The following is a 19,654-nucleotide window of genomic DNA, read 5'->3' on the forward strand; positions in this document are numbered from 1 at the left end:
CTACCTGTTTCCCTCTCTTCCCCTCTCCCTGCCTTGCTCTCTCCCTTTCTCCCTGTCTCCCTCTCTCCCTGCCTCCCTCTCTCCCTGCCTCCCTCTCTCCCTCTCTCCCTTTCTCACTGTCTCCCTCTCTCCCTGCCTCCCTCTCTCCCTCTCTCCCTGTCCCCCTCTTTCTCTCTCCCTGTCTCCCTCTTTCACTGTCTCCCTCTCCCTGCCTCCTCGATTCCTCTCTCCCTGCCTCCCTCTCTCCCTGTCTCCCTCTCCGTTTCCCTCTCTTCCCCTCTCCCTGCCTCCCTCTCTCCCTGTCTCCCTGCCTCCCTGTCTCCCTCTCTCCCTGTCTCCCTCTCTTCCCCTCTCCCTGCCTCCCTCTCTCTCTGTCTCCCTCTCTCTCTGTCTCCCTCTCTCCCTGTCTCCCTTTCCCTGTCTCCCTCTCTCCCTGCCTCTCTCTATTCCTCTCTCCCGGCCTCCCTCTCTCCCTGTCTCCCCTTTTCCCTGTCTCCCTCTCTTCCTCCTTCCCTGTCTACCTCTCTCCCTGCCTCCCTCTTTCCCTGTCTCCCTGCCTCCCTCTCTTCCTCTCTCCCTGCCGCTCTCTTTTCCTCTCTCCCTGCCTCTCTCTCTCCCTGTCTCCCTCTCTTCCCCTCTCCCTGCCTCCCTCTTTCCCTGCCTCCCTCTCTCATTGTCGCCCTCTCTCTCTCTCTCTTCCTGTCTCCCTCTTTCCCTGTCTCCCCATTTCCCTCTCTCCCTCTCTCCCTCTCCTTGAAAAAGCTGAAAAAGTGTGACCAAAAATCTCTAATTGTCATGATCTCAGATCCCACTAAAAGCTGCATGAACCAACCAACCATGCAGCCATGCAGCCATGCAACCATGCACCATGCAGCCATGCAACCATGCAACCATGCACCATGCAGCCATGCAGCCATGCAACCATGCAACCATGCAGCCATGCAGCCATGCAGCCATGCAGGTGATTTCACTTCGAAAGCATCAATGTGTAATTAAGGGGGGGCTCATGGCAATGTTTACCCTCGTGTTTACCCTCCCACCACGCCCACACAAACCCCACCCCCACCACCCCACCCATCAGGGGATGAGTGTTTACTTTCTGGGGATAGTTTTTTTTCTCTCTGACTGTTCAGTAGTTATTATTATTAGTTACTCATTTTCTACAATTATAATCAATTTTGTTCTACTGTTGCTCGTTTTCTGGCAGAAATGTTTAATCGCTCTTAATGGGAGATAGTATGTAATAAAGACTCGGGTTTGTAGTGGTGGTGTATAACGGAATAAGATTGGAAAAAAAAAATCCCAGTTAACCTAGATAAGAATAAACATCAAAAACACATCTCGGTATCAGGAAGTTACATGTGATCATTTTTAAGACCTTTCGAAAAAATGTAAACATAATTTAAGATTGATTTTCAGTCAAATCACATCTCTCTTACTACATTTGATTAAATTTAATTTAATAAAAAATTAACAAAATAAAATACATTTTAATTAAATGTAAGTACCACATAGTGTAAATTATGTAAGTACTATATATTTGGTAAAGGACAGAGCAGGGTGAAGTATATATCTAACCTTTGCTATACCCATAGATCTTAAGACAGTTAAGTATATTGTTTTTTTGGATTTCTCTGCAGGTCTGACAGTTACATGTAATGTGTGTTGGTTAATCCAGAATAGGCAACAGCTCCCACCACGATCTTGAGTCGTGGTGGGAGAAACTTATGGATAAATAAATCAAATCAGACACAATGGTTACGCTGAAATCAAGACCTCATATCTCGACGTTTAAGGCTATGTAATGACTTTCAAGGCTGACGATTTGTAAAATTTGAATTCGAGACCCATTTAAAGACCTGTTGCTGTTCAGGGGAAATAAATAAGCAGAGAGAGAGGGAGGATCACAGGGAGAGGCTTTAATAACTGCTTTAAATAGGGAGGACAAGAGTGACCCCAAATAGGTGTAAACCCGGGGTCATAGACAGAGAGTCATGGTATCCAGCGCCTCGATACAAAAACGCGACTTCAAATCTCACGAAGCTCTGGACAGTCATTTGTGATGTAATGATGATTAAGTTCATGGCGCCTGAGGCCGTCGCCCAGAAAGCCAAGGTCCAGAAGGTCCGGTGCAGCGAGATCCATTTCCGTGTTGTGAGGTCCAGAGATACGATCAGGGAGGACGAGTCCTTCTTCAAACTACGGCCACATTACGTGATTTTCGAGGCCAGTTGGGCAACGATTGTGTGAGTGAATCGTGGTAGTCCGGGGTGGTCGTGCCGTGGAATCGTAGCTGTCATCGATACGTGCGTGTGAGTTAAAAGAACTCAAATCCGCCTCGATACGATCCCAATCGGCCGTGTCCCGATTCAATCAAACATGTTTGATTTCCAGCGGGGCTAGACTTTGCAAAATCCTTCGGTGTGCGCCCGTCAAAGCCTCGAATCGCAAACGGCAATTCCCAACAGCCAATGGGATCGCGCGCCTGCGCAGTGGGGAAGCCAAAGAAAGCGGCGAGCGGGGACTTCTGAACCAGAGGAGCGACTTGCGGGACGGACGCGACTCACGGGCGTCTTTTATTGTCTATCTGACGGGGAAGATACCCCGCCCGTCTGTTCCCTGACTTCACATTCGAGCTCCTCAAAGCGTGTGCGGAAGAGCCGTTGAATGCACACCGCCCGGCCTCGCCGTTGTCGTTCACGATTTGAAAGAAAAAAAACCCCAAAACATCACGTAATGTGGACGAGGCAGAAGTGATAAAAGCTTCCTGAAAGAAGTGTCCTAATTAAGGGTTGAAGTCGCTGGTTATCACAAGGACGGGACGCAGGTCGTGTATCACGTCAATGGAAGCACGAATAGTAATCGGGGGCGACATCGGGGCGGGCACGTGTCTGTCTTGAGAATTTATTTGCTTGTTTGTCAGATGGCCTGCCGCTCCTGCCGCTCCTGCCGCTCCTGCCGCTCCTGCCGCTCCCGCCGCTCCGTCCGGATAGAGGGGGGGTCCGGGGGCTCCGACGTGGGGGCCAGGCTGTTGTCGACGCCGTCGAGGCTTTTCCGGCACACGGGACACGTGTCATGCTGAGGGAGGCATGGCGAGCAGGACGACACATTTCAGCACAACAATGACGCCAGTAAAGGTAGTCAGAGAAGAAGGTGTGAATCTCATTTTATATCGCGTCGCCCTCCCTAGTGTTGTGTTTGTGTTTTAACGTTGCTTCTTGGCACCAGGTCTCTCTTGCAAAAGAGATTTTTGAAACTCAACGTCACTAACCTGGCAAAACAAAGGTAAAATAATTACTACACATCATCTCTTTCCAAGATGTTTATGCTCTCTCTATTCCTATGGCACGACAATTCCCATTCCAAGAATTCTTCCCAGGATGAACTTGAGGATGTGAATTCTCCCTGTTTAGATTCCAGGGTTAAAAATCAAAATCACAAATCTATCAAATTGAGCACAAAATGACCCGCCCGCCCACCGCGCCCCCACCCCGCCCCGCCCTCAGGGGACTGACCGCGGCCCCGTCCTCCTCTTACCAGTTCCAGCCACGGCACTATACAGTCACTATGGAAATAATGAAAGCAGGGTAACTGTCGGACAAATTCCCCTAAAGAATACTCCTCCCTGCACACTGGACACTCCAGTCGACATTCTGGAAGAGAAAGAAGAACGACAGGAAACAGTAAAAGTAGTTCCAGTGCGTTGCAGCAGTTGATGTCAGCATTTTGGGGCGTGTGTGTAACTTAGTGACGCCGCACTCAGCCGGTCATGTGGAGGCATGTTGTGGGGCATTGTGCTTTCCCTCAGCCCGGTGGACATCAGAAAAAATGTGGAGGGTCAAATAAAAGTGGACGTGGGCGAGGCTTTAACACCTTTTAAGCGTCACCATCCCAACTCATCAGGAATCACTTTAATGTGGCCACGATCGCGCACACGGCCCCGCTCGGGGCTTTACACATGTATGATGTATGATGTATGATGACGTCAGCGCTGGAGCCCCCACCCGTTTGCTCCGGGGAGACACCGACGGTTGGCAGGGATGAGATCATCTCCCTCTCTGCGGGGGGGGGGCCGGTGCTCTCCAACTGGCCCAACAACTACGGGGGAGCCAAGACAGGTGAGGGTGCAGGAGAGAAGAGGAAAGGGGAACAAGAGTGAGTCCACGGGTCCAGGGAAGGGTTACAATTTACATTTTACATGAGATGATGTGTTTCCCTAGGCCTCTTCCTTTCCTCTTGGAGGAAGGGAGAGAGAGGGAAAGAGACAGAAACATGTCAAAGCATTCGCACTGACCTCTGTGATAACAGCGTCCAGACCTCCTTGACCCCACGCGTAGTCTCCTGGGTTTGAGTGCAAATGCAGCATGGTGGACCTGAGATGGATGGACGGATAGATAGATAGATAGATAGATAGATAGATAGATAGACAGAAGTTAGACAGACAGACAGACAGACAGACAGACAGACAGACAGACAGACAGACAGACAGACAGACAGACAGACAGACAGACAGACAGACAGACAGACAGACAGATAGATAGATAGATAGATAGATAGATAGATAGATAGATAGATAGATAGATAGATAGATAGATAGATAGATAGATAGATAGATAGATAGATAGATAGATAGACAGACAGACAGACAGACAGACAGACAGACAGACAGACAGACAGACAGACAGACAGACAGACAGACAGACAGACAGACAGACAGACAGACAGACAGACAGACAGACAGACAGACAGACAGACAGATAGATAGATAGATAGATAGATAGATAGATAGATAGATAGATAGATAGATAGACAGACAGACAGATAGATAATCAGACAGACAGACAGACAGACAGATAGATAATCAGACAGACAGACAGACAGACAGAGAGATAGATAATCAGACAGACAGACAGACAGACAGACAGACAGACAGATAGATAGATAGATAGATAGATAGATAGATAGATAGATAGATAGATAGATAGATAGATAATCAGACAGACAGACAGATAGATAGATAGATAGATAGATAGATAGATAGATAGATAGATAATCAGACAGATAGATAGATAGATAGATAGATAGATAGATAGATAGATAGATAGATAATCAGACAGACAGACAGACAGATAGATAATCAGACAGATAGATAGATAGATAGATAGATAGATAGATAGATAGATAGATAGATAATCAGACAGACAGACAGATAGATAGATAGATAGATAGATAGATAGATAGATAATCAGACAGATAGATAGATAGATAGATAGATAGATAGATAATCAGACAGACAGACAGACAGACAGATAGATAATCAGACAGATAGATAGATAGATAGATAAACAGATAAACAGATAAATAAACACACATATATATATATAAACATACACACACACACACACATATATATAAATATTTATATATAAACGTACACATATATATAAATAGATATATTTACAGGGATGGTGGTGTGGAGCCTGGGTTTCCGCTGTTGGCAAACAGGCCGGCCAAGAACTGTTGCACAATCCTTTGTAGGTGAAGGAAAGATAATTTACCCAGAGATACCAACAGTAATTATTAAATAAAAGAATTATCCTGACGTTAACAGACACCATGTTATACTGCTTGCATGGCACGTCAAAAAGCCAAACTAAGAACCAAACCCAAAGAAGAAGAAGAAGAAGAAGAAGAAGAAGAAGAAGAAGAAGAAGAAGAAGAATGCCGATTTTATCATTTGACAGTTAACGATGGAGCGTTAGTTTTCTTAACCCTTCTATTAGGTTCACTTTTTGGACCCTTGGTAATGTCGTGGGTCAAATTGATCCGAGACATAATTGGGGTTTTAAAAGCGATACAGAAATAAGAATTTAAATTTTTTTTTAAGTCCTCAACATCCTGTCTTTATCTCAATTCCAAACCATATAGAAAACATGATTGATGTTTGCAAATTATCTCTGCTCGATCACATTCAACAATGGAAGTGTCATTTGTTTTTTGTGATAAATTTATGATCAATGTAAAAATAAATCCACTATCGTAAAGACCTGAGTGGCATAAATCCCGCCTATCAAGGAGAAATTGAAACGAGACGATGTTTCCATTGATGTTTATTATTTTGAACAGAAACTGTCAATTGATTTTCACTTTATCTTCGTCTTATTATCAATCAAAGCCGTAAAACAAATACAGGTGATGCACAACAATAGAAACACGACCACACGTAATTGCGTTTTCGTCACTGGCTGTTGTATGAAATGCATCCCTCAAAAATGTCTCAAAGATCATTTGGAAAGGCGGGCGATTTACAACAAATGTAAACGCAAAACGTGGACGAAACGTACATTGTTTTCGCCACCGTCTATGAAACACAGTACCCGTCATACAAAAATACATTGAATAATTCCGAAATAGCGTTGGATAACGTTGGGCGTGCCTGTCCACGCAGCGCAACGTGCACTGAATTTCGGGGTGTGTTTACTGCAGATGCAGTTTTTACACTTGCTGCGTGTGTTCTGTGTCTTGGAGTCCGCCGCACACATCACAGCGCTCCCTCTTGTTGGAATCTAGAATAATGAAAATACTTTATGAGTTCAGGAATTTGTTTTCCACCACGTGGATCCCAATACTCAAAATCGCACATCCAAATCACACCCACCCGCACACACACACACACACACACCAACGACAACAGGACTCTTACTTCAGCCACCGGAGGCTGTGGCTGTGTGGGTGGTCGGGGTGGGACAGCGGGAGCCTCCTCCACCCTCCTCGCTACGGCTGGAGAAGACGGGGTCCTGGGCAGACGTCGTCCCCTCTGCGTGGGCGCCGCCCAGCGCCCGCCTCGCCTCGCTCCCCGAGAAAACGACGTCTTCTCCGGAGCTTCCTTTGCTTCCGGTCCGGGATACTGAAGTCCGACCACGCCCCGTCCCCCACCATAAGGTTCTTCCTCGGCCGCTGTAGCAGGAGAGCAGCTCTGCTTACCCCCGCCCTCCTTTGGCGGCGTTACGATGGGAGTTTGACCTCTCGTTCACGGATTCTCCCCGACCACTGGGCCTTCGATCCCCGTGTGGCGTGCTCATGAGAACCACATTTCTGGGTATGTAGGAGCCCAGGGCAGCGGTGGTAAAACACAGCGTCGGCGTTCCAGTTGGAAGCTGAGGTGGGAGGCCATATTTTCTTCCGATGGTTCCAACCTTTTTCAGCTTTCTTTTGAGACGTTCTTGTCCCAGAAAATGGTGGCAGGTGATGGCCTGGCACGTTCAATGCACGAGATGAAACAGCATCACGGACGCCTTTTCGCGTGTGTGTGTGTGTGCGTGTGTGTGAGTGTGTGTGTGTGTGTGTGTGTGTGGGTGTGTGTGTGTGTAAGTAAACAGCCTTGACCAGTTAAAATGGTAATTTGGTAAATATGGTACGTTTCTTACCACACTTCCCATTGGTCCATGAGATTTGCACCCTGTCCACAAATATCTGTTTGTCTCAAACAAATGTTTTTGACTTTGTTCAAAATCTAGTTTGAGTCTGAGTCTGAGAGTGTGCGTGTGTGTGTTTGTGTGTATGTGCGTGCGTGCGTGCGTGTGTGTGTGCCGGTCAAATTGACCCGATCATGGTATGAAGGACCTGGCCGGGCGGGGGGATTGTAGCATGTGTGTACTCAATGATCTTCTTTGTCTTTTACATGTTCTTCACAGAAAATAAGCCAAGGCCACGCATGGAGTTTCAGGTTGAAAAGGTTGTATCCTTGTAACGTTTTTCTCTTCGTACAAATTCTAAATGGGTCGATTTCACCCCAACACCAGACAAGGGTGTTCCTGTATGAAGTCATCTGGCAACAGTCAAAGGATTTTCAACCATTTATGAAGATCAGATCTGTGTAAATAAAGATCTCCACCGTGAATAATTCTAGATTTTTTGCCACCTTTCCCCGCAGGAAATGTCCTACCGCGCAGCTCGTGGACGGGCCTGTAATATTAACGAGTTTTGCCGACATTTCAAGCTACTGTACATCATTTATTTCATTCTTTTGATTATTGTATTATTGTACTTTTGCAAATGCATTTTACTTTGCTTTTATTCTCACTATCCGATGGCCTCCTTTTAACGTAGAGCACTTAGAGTCACATGTCATGTATGACAAGATACTATACAAATATTATGTAGTTATTCTTATCATTATTATTCTTATTATCATTATCATTATTATTATTATTATTATTATTATTATCATTATTATTAATATTATTATTCTTCTAATTATCATTATTATTATTATCATTATTAATAATAATAATAATAATAATAATAATAATATAATGCAAAACGATCCACCATCCCTCCACATCATTACAGCAGCTTACGTATTAGACTTAAGAAGCTTATGGGTTTTGAAATGTGTGGTTTCTGATGTCATGGCCCACAGGCTGTTTACTGCTACCAAATATGAGGCCACTACACGGTCCTACCCTTCCACCGCAGGTGTTTGGTCGGGGCGGGGCGTCCTCCTCTCCAGGCCGGACTGGGGTGCGTCCAGCTCGGTCCGTTCTGGTTCCGCTGCGGTCGGTGCTTCTGGAGAGGGGTCCGGCTCTGCGTGGTCGCCAGCGGCGGCGCCGCGCCCGGGGTCCGCGTCCGACTCAGAGGCGGTCGGATCCGACAACAGCGCCGAGCGCTCCATGAACAGCATCTGCCATAACTACACGGAAGGAAACGCACGGATGTTGGTTTTTTTGGATGTTATGCTCGTGGACAAAAATGTAGTAAAATGTCAGTGAACATTATGTGTGGACATACTTCTGAGAAGAGCGTGCCCGAGTCTTCATTGGCTGCTCTTGTACTGTTCTCTAGGAGACTGAGAAGCAATTTTCACTTATTATTATTATTATTATTATTATTATTATTATCATCATTATTAGGGGTCTGGTCCGCAGGGATGTAACCTATTGTTTTTGCTGTGTTTTTATTATTATTACTTTTCTTGGCATTTTTCGGGCTAAAAGTAGCTGAAACACGGCAACCACAGAACACACAGACATGGTTGAGGTCTCGTTGGAACCGGGACGTTTCAGACGTCTTGTATTTCGATCTACATTTGGAGCAGAAATAAGTGGAAAAACTGTTGCAAATTCACTGTAAGTTGAAGAATGTTGGTGCGACTTAATTCAATTTAGGAGCGCGGCGCTATGTGACATCACCCGAAATTATATAAGTCCAACCTTCGTCTCTCGGAAGCCACTCGCATCAGCGACTCGCGCCCTGTGCACTGCACAGCGGTTGCCGGGCGTAGACAAACAACGCAATCTGATGCTGCGTTTAACGGAAACTCAGAAAGCGAACTTGTGCGGCGGCGTAAAACCCCCAAATATATAACCGGTCGCAGAAGCCGTTTTCGCACCGCAGGAAGTTTTAAGAACCTTTGGAGAAACTGTCCCTTTCTTTTGTGTCAGCACTGCAGGATCCAGGAACTATAGTAGTTGTTAAAACGGCGTTCTTGAGGGACATTTTTTGCTCCTACCAAAACGAACAAAAGGAACATTTAGCGACGAAAGTGCAGACGTAAGTCTACCGCGAGCGGTCGAACACATGAGCCGAGTAGCCGCCGTACTTAAAAGCATGTTTGAAATATTCACAACAACCGCCAAAAATAAGAGGCTTTATTTAAAGTAAACATGTCTTTATTTATACACAATTTATTTTCCAAAACATTTAATTTACGTGGAAAAAAATAGCATCACTATTTCTGAGGGTGAACTCGTTGGTGTTTATAATGCTGGCGATTTTAGGGGGATGGCCATCCTTAAAATCCCATTGGCCCCCCCAGATCTGATAGGTAGTTGGTGAAGTTCATCGAAACAAGGAGGCGGGACAACCGCTGCGCAATCAATGACGGCAGCTGATCCGCCGGTATGGGGCCGCTTTGCCATTTCCAGCTACTACATCAACGGTCGGGCTGAGGCTGTGAGAGCCGATCTCTGGTCAACGGACGCCGCCGGGGGGGGGGGGGGGGGGGGAATCCTTCACAAGCTCTCTCCGCTCACTTCTCAGTCCCTGTCCACTCCAGCCGTCTCAAAAGTCAACTTGGCGAGTCCAATTTGAGATAGAAGGGTTGGGAAATTTCTGGCGTCGATAGGATGTTTGTGGAAACTCGTAAAACTGAAATACGTACCTAACACGACTACACTGGACCCCGTGTATTGTCGCCTGCAGCTGTATTTATTATTATTATCAATTATTACCGTAAAACAACGGTAATCGGCCATCTTTGGAGTATACAGCAAGGGTGTCAAACTAATTTTAGGTTGCAGGTCGGAGAGGTCAGAATGGGAGTACCTTTTGTTAAACTGTGATTGGAGGTCTGTGCATGCATGTGCACATGACCAACGCAGCCCACTGAGTTGCTCTTTCGGGTTGATGAAATGGAATCAACTAAATTCAATGAAGGGTTTTTGTGAAGCCGCTCTCACATTATGTGAACACATACAGATAATAACTGAATGTGAAGGTTTTGATGAAAATATCTAGGTGAAGAAAAAAAATTAACTTTTCCCCAAATCATCCCGTAGACCAAGATTGGACCCTGCTTCTGTGTATAGAGCGATCAAGACTGTACCTGGAGTCTTCTGCCACCTCTTCCACAAATCCAGAATCACACCTGGGGCATATTAAATCCTGGACAGGAAAATAAAGGAAAAATACCAAAAATCAATATAACATGGTCTGGTGGAAAGAACATTTTTCAAGCATGTGTACCTAAGTTTATTCAGAGACTTTGGACTTTTAGTCAGCAGCTTGGAAAATATCTATACTTGTTACTCTACTACATTTCTAACACAGTTGTTTATTATGGACTGTCTCTATCAAGCTGCTGATTCAGTAAATTACATATGACACCTCCACCCGCACAATTTCTTTGTAAACTGTGATTAGGAAACAGGGTGCAGCAGGCACTTCACTACTTATTATAGGCTGTTTTATCGGTGCACTGGATTTGACAACCACTTTCCCTTTTAACACCTGAAGTGCACGCCGTGTAGTTTAAATTAAGTGGAAAACGTGGACGTGCTGCCTTCATTTTGGAGTGGAGTTCTTACACCACTGCTGGCCTAGAATAAAAAAAAAAAAAAAAAAAAAAAAATATATATATATATATATACACACCCTTGCGCATGCGCACATCGCTTGCAGAGAGCGCTGACCGGTCCGGAGTTGACGGCTGCAGCGCAGCGCTTCTAAATATGGCAACGACCGACAGAGCTTTTCCACCTCATTCCCCGGTGGAAATATCAACGGCAACCTCGTTTACGCGAAATATTATTATTATTATTATTATTATTATCGATTAGTTTGGAACTTTTCCCCCGACAAATTATTTTAACCCTATTTTTAATTTTATTTTTTCAAACATGCGCTCACAAACTCCCCTCGAGTGGTACGTGCGTGTGTGCGTGTGTGTTTTGGGGTGAACTCACCGGGAGTTCGGGCTCCGTCTCGCCCCGGCAGCAGTGGCAGAAGAAGCGCTGCTCCGGCGTCGCGGCGGCGGCGGCGGCGGCGGCCTCCGCCATCTTTCGTCGTCTCGCGCTGTCGCTGACGTCAGCCGCCGGGACCGGCTCGTGCGCCCGCACCGGTCGCTCGGGGAAAGAAGTCGGTGATTCCCGTGGGGTCGGTTCCAGACGCCCCCCGGTCGCGGCGGGGAAAGGAAGGAGCCTGGCTTTTGGGGGGGTCGCTTGTTTTCCCCCCAGCTTAGAGGTGTCTGTCGTTTTGTCGTTAATCTTTTTTTTTTTTTTTAATATATGGAAAAAGTTTAAAAAAAAAAGTTAAATACGTTTTTTTATTATTTCGACCAATGCCGAACGGACCAAAATCAGTTTAATACATTTTATGTTGCTAAGAAGTTATGTTAAAAAAAATAATAATAATAATAGGTCAAGGACAACGCTGTGTGTACTGCTCAGGCGGTTGCGCGCTGGGCTCACGTTTGGTCACGGTCCCGTTTTATGTGCAGAAAAAAAAAAATACTTTCAGACACTCGATCTCGACTTTTACGATATGGATTTTTTTTTTTTTTTAAACCAAGCCCCGTTTTTTGAAGTGTCATTTCGTGCCCCCACGTGTGATAAGGAGCAGTAAACAGTGACGTAGCGGCGTCGCGACTACGCCAACGACCCCTCGTGCACGTTGAACCGCGTGGACTGTGCAGTAGGAATTCCGACTTACGTGTCTGCTACATGACACAGTATAACGTAACATACGCAGTACATAATGCTCATCATTTGATAGGATGTTAAAAAAAAAAAAGCGTAAAACACACCCAGGTCATTAGGACTCACCACTCTCAATGAAGGAATGACAGAATGAACAGTATTAAACTGCAAAAGCAACACAATATATTTATTAAAACAAATATGCCGCAATCTTTAATAACAACCATAATAATTACAAACCGCACCAACAGAAAAATAATAAGAGATCACAACGTAAACAAGACATGTTATTTTGCAGTTACAGAATGATGTATTTTGGCAACAAGGTAAATATGCATCCACATTTGGAATAAGAGCAAAGCAACGTGTTAGTGTTCACTTAAGCAACAAAATAGTATTGGCCAAGACAACGAAACTATTCAGTTATGAATTAAATATTGGAATTAGGACAGTTGACATTGGATCCAAGTCCCTGCTCATCTCGCTTCTTATAAACATGGCTCCCAAAAGCTATCATACACTGAAGTAAGGACATTTCGTAAGGAATAATATCGAGGCTCATCATCCCATTTGGCACAGAGTAAACCCTCTTACCGAATCCAATAACATGTTTACAACAATATTATACATCTTGGACAGTTACCCAAACCTCAAAAGTTTGCGGCTCTCAATAAAAGATTGCCTCAAGAATCCCGCAGCAGTTTTCCATTTCAGATATCAACACTTAATGCTCTGTGATTATTATGTTTGACCAGTGGGTGGATGACTTGGCTAACTCCACCGGTGTCGTGATTTTATCCTGGCCCCTGGCTGGCGACAGGGGGTAATAATTCCCACCCACCAACTCTCTGAATCATTGGGGGGAATTGATTGAAAACCTAGATGCTCTGGCAGCGTCAAGGGGCACTCCACGTACTTCCTGCCGCCCACTCGCTACTCCAGCCCCCCTCTTCTCCCTCTTTATCGAGGGGCAGCGAAGGCCCCCTGGGCAGCCGTGGTGGCGGCCTGGCGCACTGCCTGATTGGACATTACTCCGGTGGCAAACTCAGCTTGGGCCTTTTGGAAGCTGGCATCGGTCTGCCTGTACAGAGAGTGGACCTGTTGGTGGGGAGAGGGAGATGTTACACGACGCGATACATCTGCCGGTTGTTCACCGTACTGTGGCCATTGTGTGGCAGACAGCGATACCCGGAACACGATATCGAGGCCATTCTCTGCCCCGTTTATCTGTTGGCGGCGCCGCGGCTGGACTACTAGTGCACAGTGTGTACAACTATGCAGGTAAACCATGTGTGAAATGTGAATACAGATCGACAATTTAGCCTTCACTCAACTTGCTTAGTTTTGTGTCCCACAAGAAATGTGACCCACTGGGTCACCTCGAAGCTTTGGTCTTGCATTCTACCAATTCAGGTTACATTTGTGTTACTGTTCTCACGTGCATTTATATCCCATTATTTGATACACTAGATAATAAAGGTTAATCTTATTTGAAGGTTTGCCCGATTGGCCACGTTCAATTAATGGAACGGATTTCATTCATTCATTCAAAAACTTTATAAAAATCCCCAGAAAACAGATTCAGGTTTCATGGTACTAAAGATAGTTGAAATTCAAGCGTCCGTTGTAGTGTGTTCCTAGCACGTTGGGCACAAATGTAAAGTACAGACGTTCCCAGTTTGGTGTTAATATTTATAACCTAAAATACGAGCAGGTGTGTAGAGCGCAGACATTCCAGCTCAGTAATGATGACATATCCGGTGGTCGCCTCTTTATAAAGGACTTTGTAAATAGAACATAATCTAACATGGTGGTCAATAAAATGCTGGCTTATATGACATCCCATTCAGTGTTAAATATGAGGGGTGTTATGTTTTGAAGAAAAAAAAACTCGGGCTAAGTTTACGACCACTGCGACGCGACTTGTATGTAAAAGTCGGGCTCATTTTCCAAAAGGAGATGATGTGTCGCGCATGTATCTGTACCTTCTTGAGCATGACGACCCCCATCGCGGTTTGGGCGGTGAAGAGGACGGCGTTAAGCATCATGATCACGCCGACGGGAACGCTTTTCTTCAGAGCAGCCAGGCTGACGATCCAGCCGCTAGGAGAAGAGAACGCGGGGTTAGGGAGCGCGTTTGGTGAACCACATTCAGGCTTTTTGCCATTGAAACCATCCGACACCACGACTGTAAAAGGAGAGAAAACGACCTCATTCACGTCGCTCGACATGCGGGTGCCGGCACCAGGTTTGGGAACCTCTGAGCTTCGGAGTTCTTTAAATGACAAGGGAATTAAAAGGGTGGATGCGAAAACTTGAAGAACCATCGCTTTGTGCCTATACCTGAATCCCCATTCCGGTATTCCAATGGTCATGATGACAAAGACGACGACTTGGGCAAAGAATATGAAGAAGAATGCGAAGAAGTTGAAGGAGCTGTCACTCCTGGAGGCGAGTCGCAACAAAAAGAAACACGGGTTAGAAATTGAAATACCAAAAGTTGAACAAACTGCGATTGCTAATCTCAACGCTCCTTCAAAGCGGAGCGGTGGGCGTGGGACGCACCTGAAGGCCTTGTACACTGTCCTGTACCAGCAGACGAAGGAGCAGGGGGTGAAGAGCAGAGCCCAGAGGATGGCGAGGCCCAAGCCGACGCCCCCAGAAGGGTCCACGCAGAACATGGCCAAGGAGGAGATCAGGTTGAACAGCAGAGTACCGGCGCTGACTGGAGGAGAGGAGTTCAAACAGTAAAGTAAATAATAGCGATAATACATTTTCCATCATGTAGACTTTTTTTTATTTTATTTTATTGTGTAACAGTTAATCATCCCCGCTTACGTTGCCTAATTATTATTTTTTTAAATTTCAGGTTTAATTTTGTGTAGTGAACTGTGAGGTTTATTGTTTATTTCACTTTTCCCCCAGATATTTACACTCTTCATTTTATATTTTTAGCCATTTTTTTTTCTATTGTTTTGTATAATTACTGCCTATTGTATATGTGAGCTGCTGGGACATTGTGGGGATGAATAAAGTATCTATCTATCCAACTTAATAACAGTAAAAAAGTACATAAAAACAGGTGAATGAATGAATTGACAAAAACGTGCACAGCAGCTTTTCAGTTTCTAAATATCTTGTGAAAGCACCAATAGTCACCTACCCCCTAGGAAATATCGTCAAATTATCAATATCAACGTATTAGTCAAAAATAACATCAGATTTGATTTTGTCAACACCACCATACATCAGCCACACTAGACTATTATTTTCAAACCCGTGTGGGGCAATGCCTCCTGCTCGTGTATTCAAACATGGATCTGATAAAAAAAAAAAAAATTGTTTTGGACACAAATGAGGGTGACTCAGCGCTACCTTCACTACGTTGCATATTTTTGGGCATGTGTTGCGAAGCCGAGATATGTGGAGCACACGTGTGACCTTCCCGTGAGAGCGAAAGCAGCGAGTAGCCAGAATGTGACGGCAGGAAAGCATCGAGTAGTGACAGGATGTGTACTGTGTACCACACATTCTGCACCAGTTGCTACTCGTTTTCTCCGTTATACAAAAAAACCCTTTGATCAAAGTGTTTTGGACAATCCAACTGTTCTCCGGCACCTTAACCATATGCCGTATCTGTAAACTCCCTCAAATTAGCTTTAAAAAAAAAAAAAAGAAAAAAAAAAGGTTCTCACATATAGTCTCAATACACTGTCTTGACAGCGATCCATGTAGAATATCGCGCTGGTTTACAAGATGGCAGCATTTAAACATCTTCCAAATGAAGGGGCAGGAGATTCTTCCAAGTTTTTCCCACAGAGTGGAAGACCAAGAAGGATCGGCTGCTGGGGGTGACGTACACGCTGCATTGTTGTGGTTTTGGACTAGAGGTCCCAAAATTCAGACCCAAACCCATTTGGTGCCGAGACATTTGTCCTGAAAACCAATTAGAACCAACCCCTCAAAAATAAATGAATACCCGCACTCTCTCACTTTTTCCCTAGATATTAAAGGACCAACCCGGTGCATAATAAAACGTGGCCCCAAAGCGGGCGCCGGTCCCTGTTCGGTTTCTGGTGGTCGGTTGCTGGTCCCGAAAATGGGAAGGCCTCCACACCAGACTTCTATTTGTCTTATGGTCAAGTGCATGCATTGTGGTGTGTACTGTATTATTGCTGCCGACACCAGCATTTTGACTTCCACTGTGGATGAAGTCTGTGCATTGACGTGTTTGCCGTTGGATGTAGAACTGGATGAATAAGTATGAATTGCGAGTTGTAGGACAACGATGCTGCATAACTTAATAAACCTATTGTGTATTGTTCTGTATCTACTAATCGGCATTGTGACATCACAGCGCCATGACATCCCAACCGGCGTTGTGACATGGTAGCACTGTCACATACCAAATCAGCCAGTCGGAGGAATGCTACATTTGGGGAAGGCGGCGTTGTGGCGTCTCCTTTGTTCTGTTTTTTTTTGGGAGTATTTGTATGCCATTGTATCGAGGACAGAGTTCGTCTTGTGTTGTAGAGTTGTGGCATCTCCTTTCAGCCCCCTCGGTATCGTCCTCGAGGAAGCCGAATCCGTAAGTTTATTTGTTTGGACACACATTGTAAAAGTTACGATAGCTTATTAGCAAGCTATTAACATAGAGATTGGTTGTTAATCTGCGTACTGTTGTGCTGTTCCACAGGTTTCACACTGCTACCATTAAAAACACCTCAAGTCAGCCCCTGTCTTGGGTACTTTTTGGGAGAGTGTTTAGCTGCATAGCTACGTAAGCATACGCAGGATGAGGGGAGAAATATTTATATTATTTTGCTGCCTACCCGGGCTGAGAGCTCATGCCACGTTACTGCTTTTGGTTGCTGACGGAGTGAATGTCTCGGGTAACGTGGTATGGACAGTTTTTAGGCTTTAGGAATTGGCGCGTGCATTAATGCTACACGCTGCACGTAAACTCGGCAGCGGCCCACAAAGAAAGAACGTTTCCGCGCGCGTGAGAGGAACTCTACCTGAGCTCACTAGTCTGACAGTCATGTTGGTTTGCCTAATGTGGCGTGAAGGAAGAGTGCTCAATCGCTCTGTGTACATTAGAAATAGATAAGAAACTTTGTTATTCGTGCGGGGAAATGGCTTCCCATTCGATCAATGCGTGTGATGAGGAAGGCGAGTTATGCTGACGTCAGAGAGCAACAGCGTGGAGATCCAGTTGGTCTGTGAACAGAAAAATAAACTCTTGACTTGGTCTTGCACAAGTAAACTGATGCCACGTATATGATTCTTGAGAGCAATGAAGGTTGCGTATTTTCAGACGCAGCGTTTTAGGGCCGGTGCTCATACTCTCAACACGTATCAGGAATTCGACTGACTAAGCAACGCGGCGACGACTGAGGAGGAACTCACACATCCAGAAGTAGTACATGATGGTGACGGTGCGCTGGAAGGTCTGGCTGATCTCCAGGCTGATGTCCTGGTAGAAACACGAACCCACGGGACAGAAGGACGGCAGCGGGGGCCAGTTGTTCTGACGAGCTTTCGGGGGGACAGGAAGGAGGGATGACGTGAAGAGTGAAAAGTCTTCTCACAGGAATTTGTCAAATTAGTATTTTTTTTTTTCCAATTAAATGTGTCATTTTGTTGAAATTTTACAAGGCCCTTGGAGGGAACAAAACTACCTTTGCAGATGCAGTATTTCATAGAAAACCTAAAGAAGCACTCAGAGATAGCTCTCCAATTTAGCAACGCGTGTAGTATTGACTTAGAGAGTTGGTCAGGCTGCCGCAGCTGACAGGGTTGCCGTCAAGATGAGTCACAGCCTCTGTGATCTCAAGCCTTTTGGAGAAACAGGAATGAGGACGTTAACGATTTGTGTACTATTCTGAGATAGCTGTATTGAACGTTGCTTTGGACAATTCGCCCTTCGAAGCCAGTTTGGACCCAAAGCTGCCTCAACAGCCTCTCGACCGCGGCGCTGCCTTTTGACTCACAGGCTCCCGGTCCGAGGCTGTGCGACTCCAGCTCCCTCTCTCTCCTCTCCAGCTCTCGGGCTTTCTTCTCCAGCTCCTCCTGCTTCCTCAGGAGCTCGGCCGTGGCGGCGCTGACCACCGGCTGTTCAAAGAAAACGCACACAGTGGACGTTTGAAAATCAAGCACGGTGCACTGGAACACCTAATGGCGGCATTTTTAAACAAAACTCTAGAGATGGCTTCTAGATGTCTGGAAAACGTATTTCCCCCATCAATTCACTTGGATATATGGAATTTCAGAATTCAGGACATATTTACTCCTATCATTTCAGGTGTCCCGATGCGTACCTTGGAGTTATAGGAGCCATAGTTGCGTGGCTCGGTGGGCGTGGTCCGGCTGGGTGGGGTCTGCGCAGGTAGCGGTGGAGCGGACGGGGAGGTGGCTTCATACGGCGGCGGCGGCTGAGAGAAGGGTTTCAACTCCAGATTTACTGCTCAAGTCAACCACCGAGGCTGTACCGAATATTCCCAAGGCACAAAGTCGAGTCTTATCACCCACGGAACAATTGGTCGCCAGCCTCGGAATTGTATAATGCTTGACCAAGTCCGGGGCGATAACACAATTTGACATTTTAAGCGACACACACACACACACACACACACCCACCCACGGTTTCGCTCTTACCCCAGTTTTATTGTCAAATGGGTTGTACAGGTCCAGGGTGGCGTACCCTGTGTTGCTGCTGTGCTGTGTGACCGCAGGGTCCTGGAGACAAGCGGGACAATCAGAGACACCAGGTTCAGGTTCGAGTGGTCAGTTCGGGACCGGTTCTTTATTGACATGTAGACGGACGTGAACGAGGCCGGCGGAGCGCCCCCCCCCACCCCCCACCCGAGTTACCCAAAACACGGATCACCTGGAAAGGGTTGTGGTCCTCGATGGGCTCCGGGAAACTGGTGTATTTGGACATGTCGCTGGCGGCTCCGTGGGACGATACTGCCGGGTGGGTGCGTTTTGTTTGGTTTCTTTGGTTTGTTTTTCTTTAAAAAAAACAACATAAAAAAATAAAAAAAAGGACAACAAACTAAGGGGGCGACCGGAGCGTACTCGCCGAATTAGCCGTCTCTTCCTCCGTCGCTCCCGATTATCATTCCCTCGACCACAGCAACACCGGGCTGGGTAGAGTTAGCCTGGAGCTAGCATACGGGGTTAGCGTACGGTTGTTGTTTTTTTTGTGTGTGTGTGTGTGTGTTTTTTTTCCTCCCCGGACTCGCCTCTCAACACGGGAACGGTCAGTAAAACGCTCGGCCGCGGGTCGCGCCTCTCAACGGCGGGCGCTGTTGTCGTCGTCGCTGCTTTTTGGGGGGTGTTTCTCGGATAAAATGGCACCGAACCGACGCGGCGGCTCGACGAGGTAACGCCGACACAGACGTTTGAAGCGGCACCTGACGGCTGCGTCACGTGACCTATGCGGCAAAGAAGCA

The 19,654-nt window shown here is 46.0% G+C and overlaps 2 protein-coding genes across 2 annotated transcripts; both read right to left on the reverse strand.

Annotated features, from left to right (window-relative positions):
* Window positions 1–1,899: 1,899 nt before the first annotated feature.
* rnf115b (ring finger protein 115b) lies at window positions 1,900–11,708 on the reverse strand. Its single transcript, XM_079999170.1, has 9 exons — window positions 11,466–11,708; window positions 10,607–10,665; window positions 8,791–8,848; window positions 8,466–8,692; window positions 5,462–5,530; window positions 4,295–4,373; window positions 4,005–4,098; window positions 3,538–3,653; window positions 1,900–3,078 (listed from the first exon to the last, which is right to left on the reverse strand). The coding sequence occupies exons 1-9, from the start codon at window positions 11,556–11,558 to the stop codon at window positions 2,920–2,922; spliced, it is 954 nt and encodes a 317-aa protein (XP_079855296.1). The 5' UTR covers window positions 11,559–11,708; the 3' UTR covers window positions 1,900–2,919.
* A 659-nt stretch (window positions 11,709–12,367) lies between these two features.
* On the reverse strand, window positions 12,368–19,599 carry scamp3 (secretory carrier membrane protein 3). Its single transcript, XM_080017860.1, has 9 exons — window positions 19,087–19,599; window positions 18,855–18,935; window positions 18,518–18,631; window positions 18,191–18,311; window positions 17,607–17,735; window positions 14,763–14,922; window positions 14,541–14,642; window positions 14,183–14,300; window positions 12,368–13,295 (listed from the first exon to the last, which is right to left on the reverse strand). The coding sequence occupies exons 1-9, from the start codon at window positions 19,138–19,140 to the stop codon at window positions 13,158–13,160; spliced, it is 1,017 nt and encodes a 338-aa protein (XP_079873986.1). The 5' UTR covers window positions 19,141–19,599; the 3' UTR covers window positions 12,368–13,157.
* Between the last annotated feature and the right edge of the window lie 55 nt (window positions 19,600–19,654).

The sequence above is a fragment of the Zeus faber genome (assembly GCF_960531495.2).
Source record: "Zeus faber genome assembly, chromosome: 1".
NCBI lineage: Eukaryota > Metazoa > Chordata > Actinopteri > Zeiformes > Zeidae > Zeus > Zeus faber.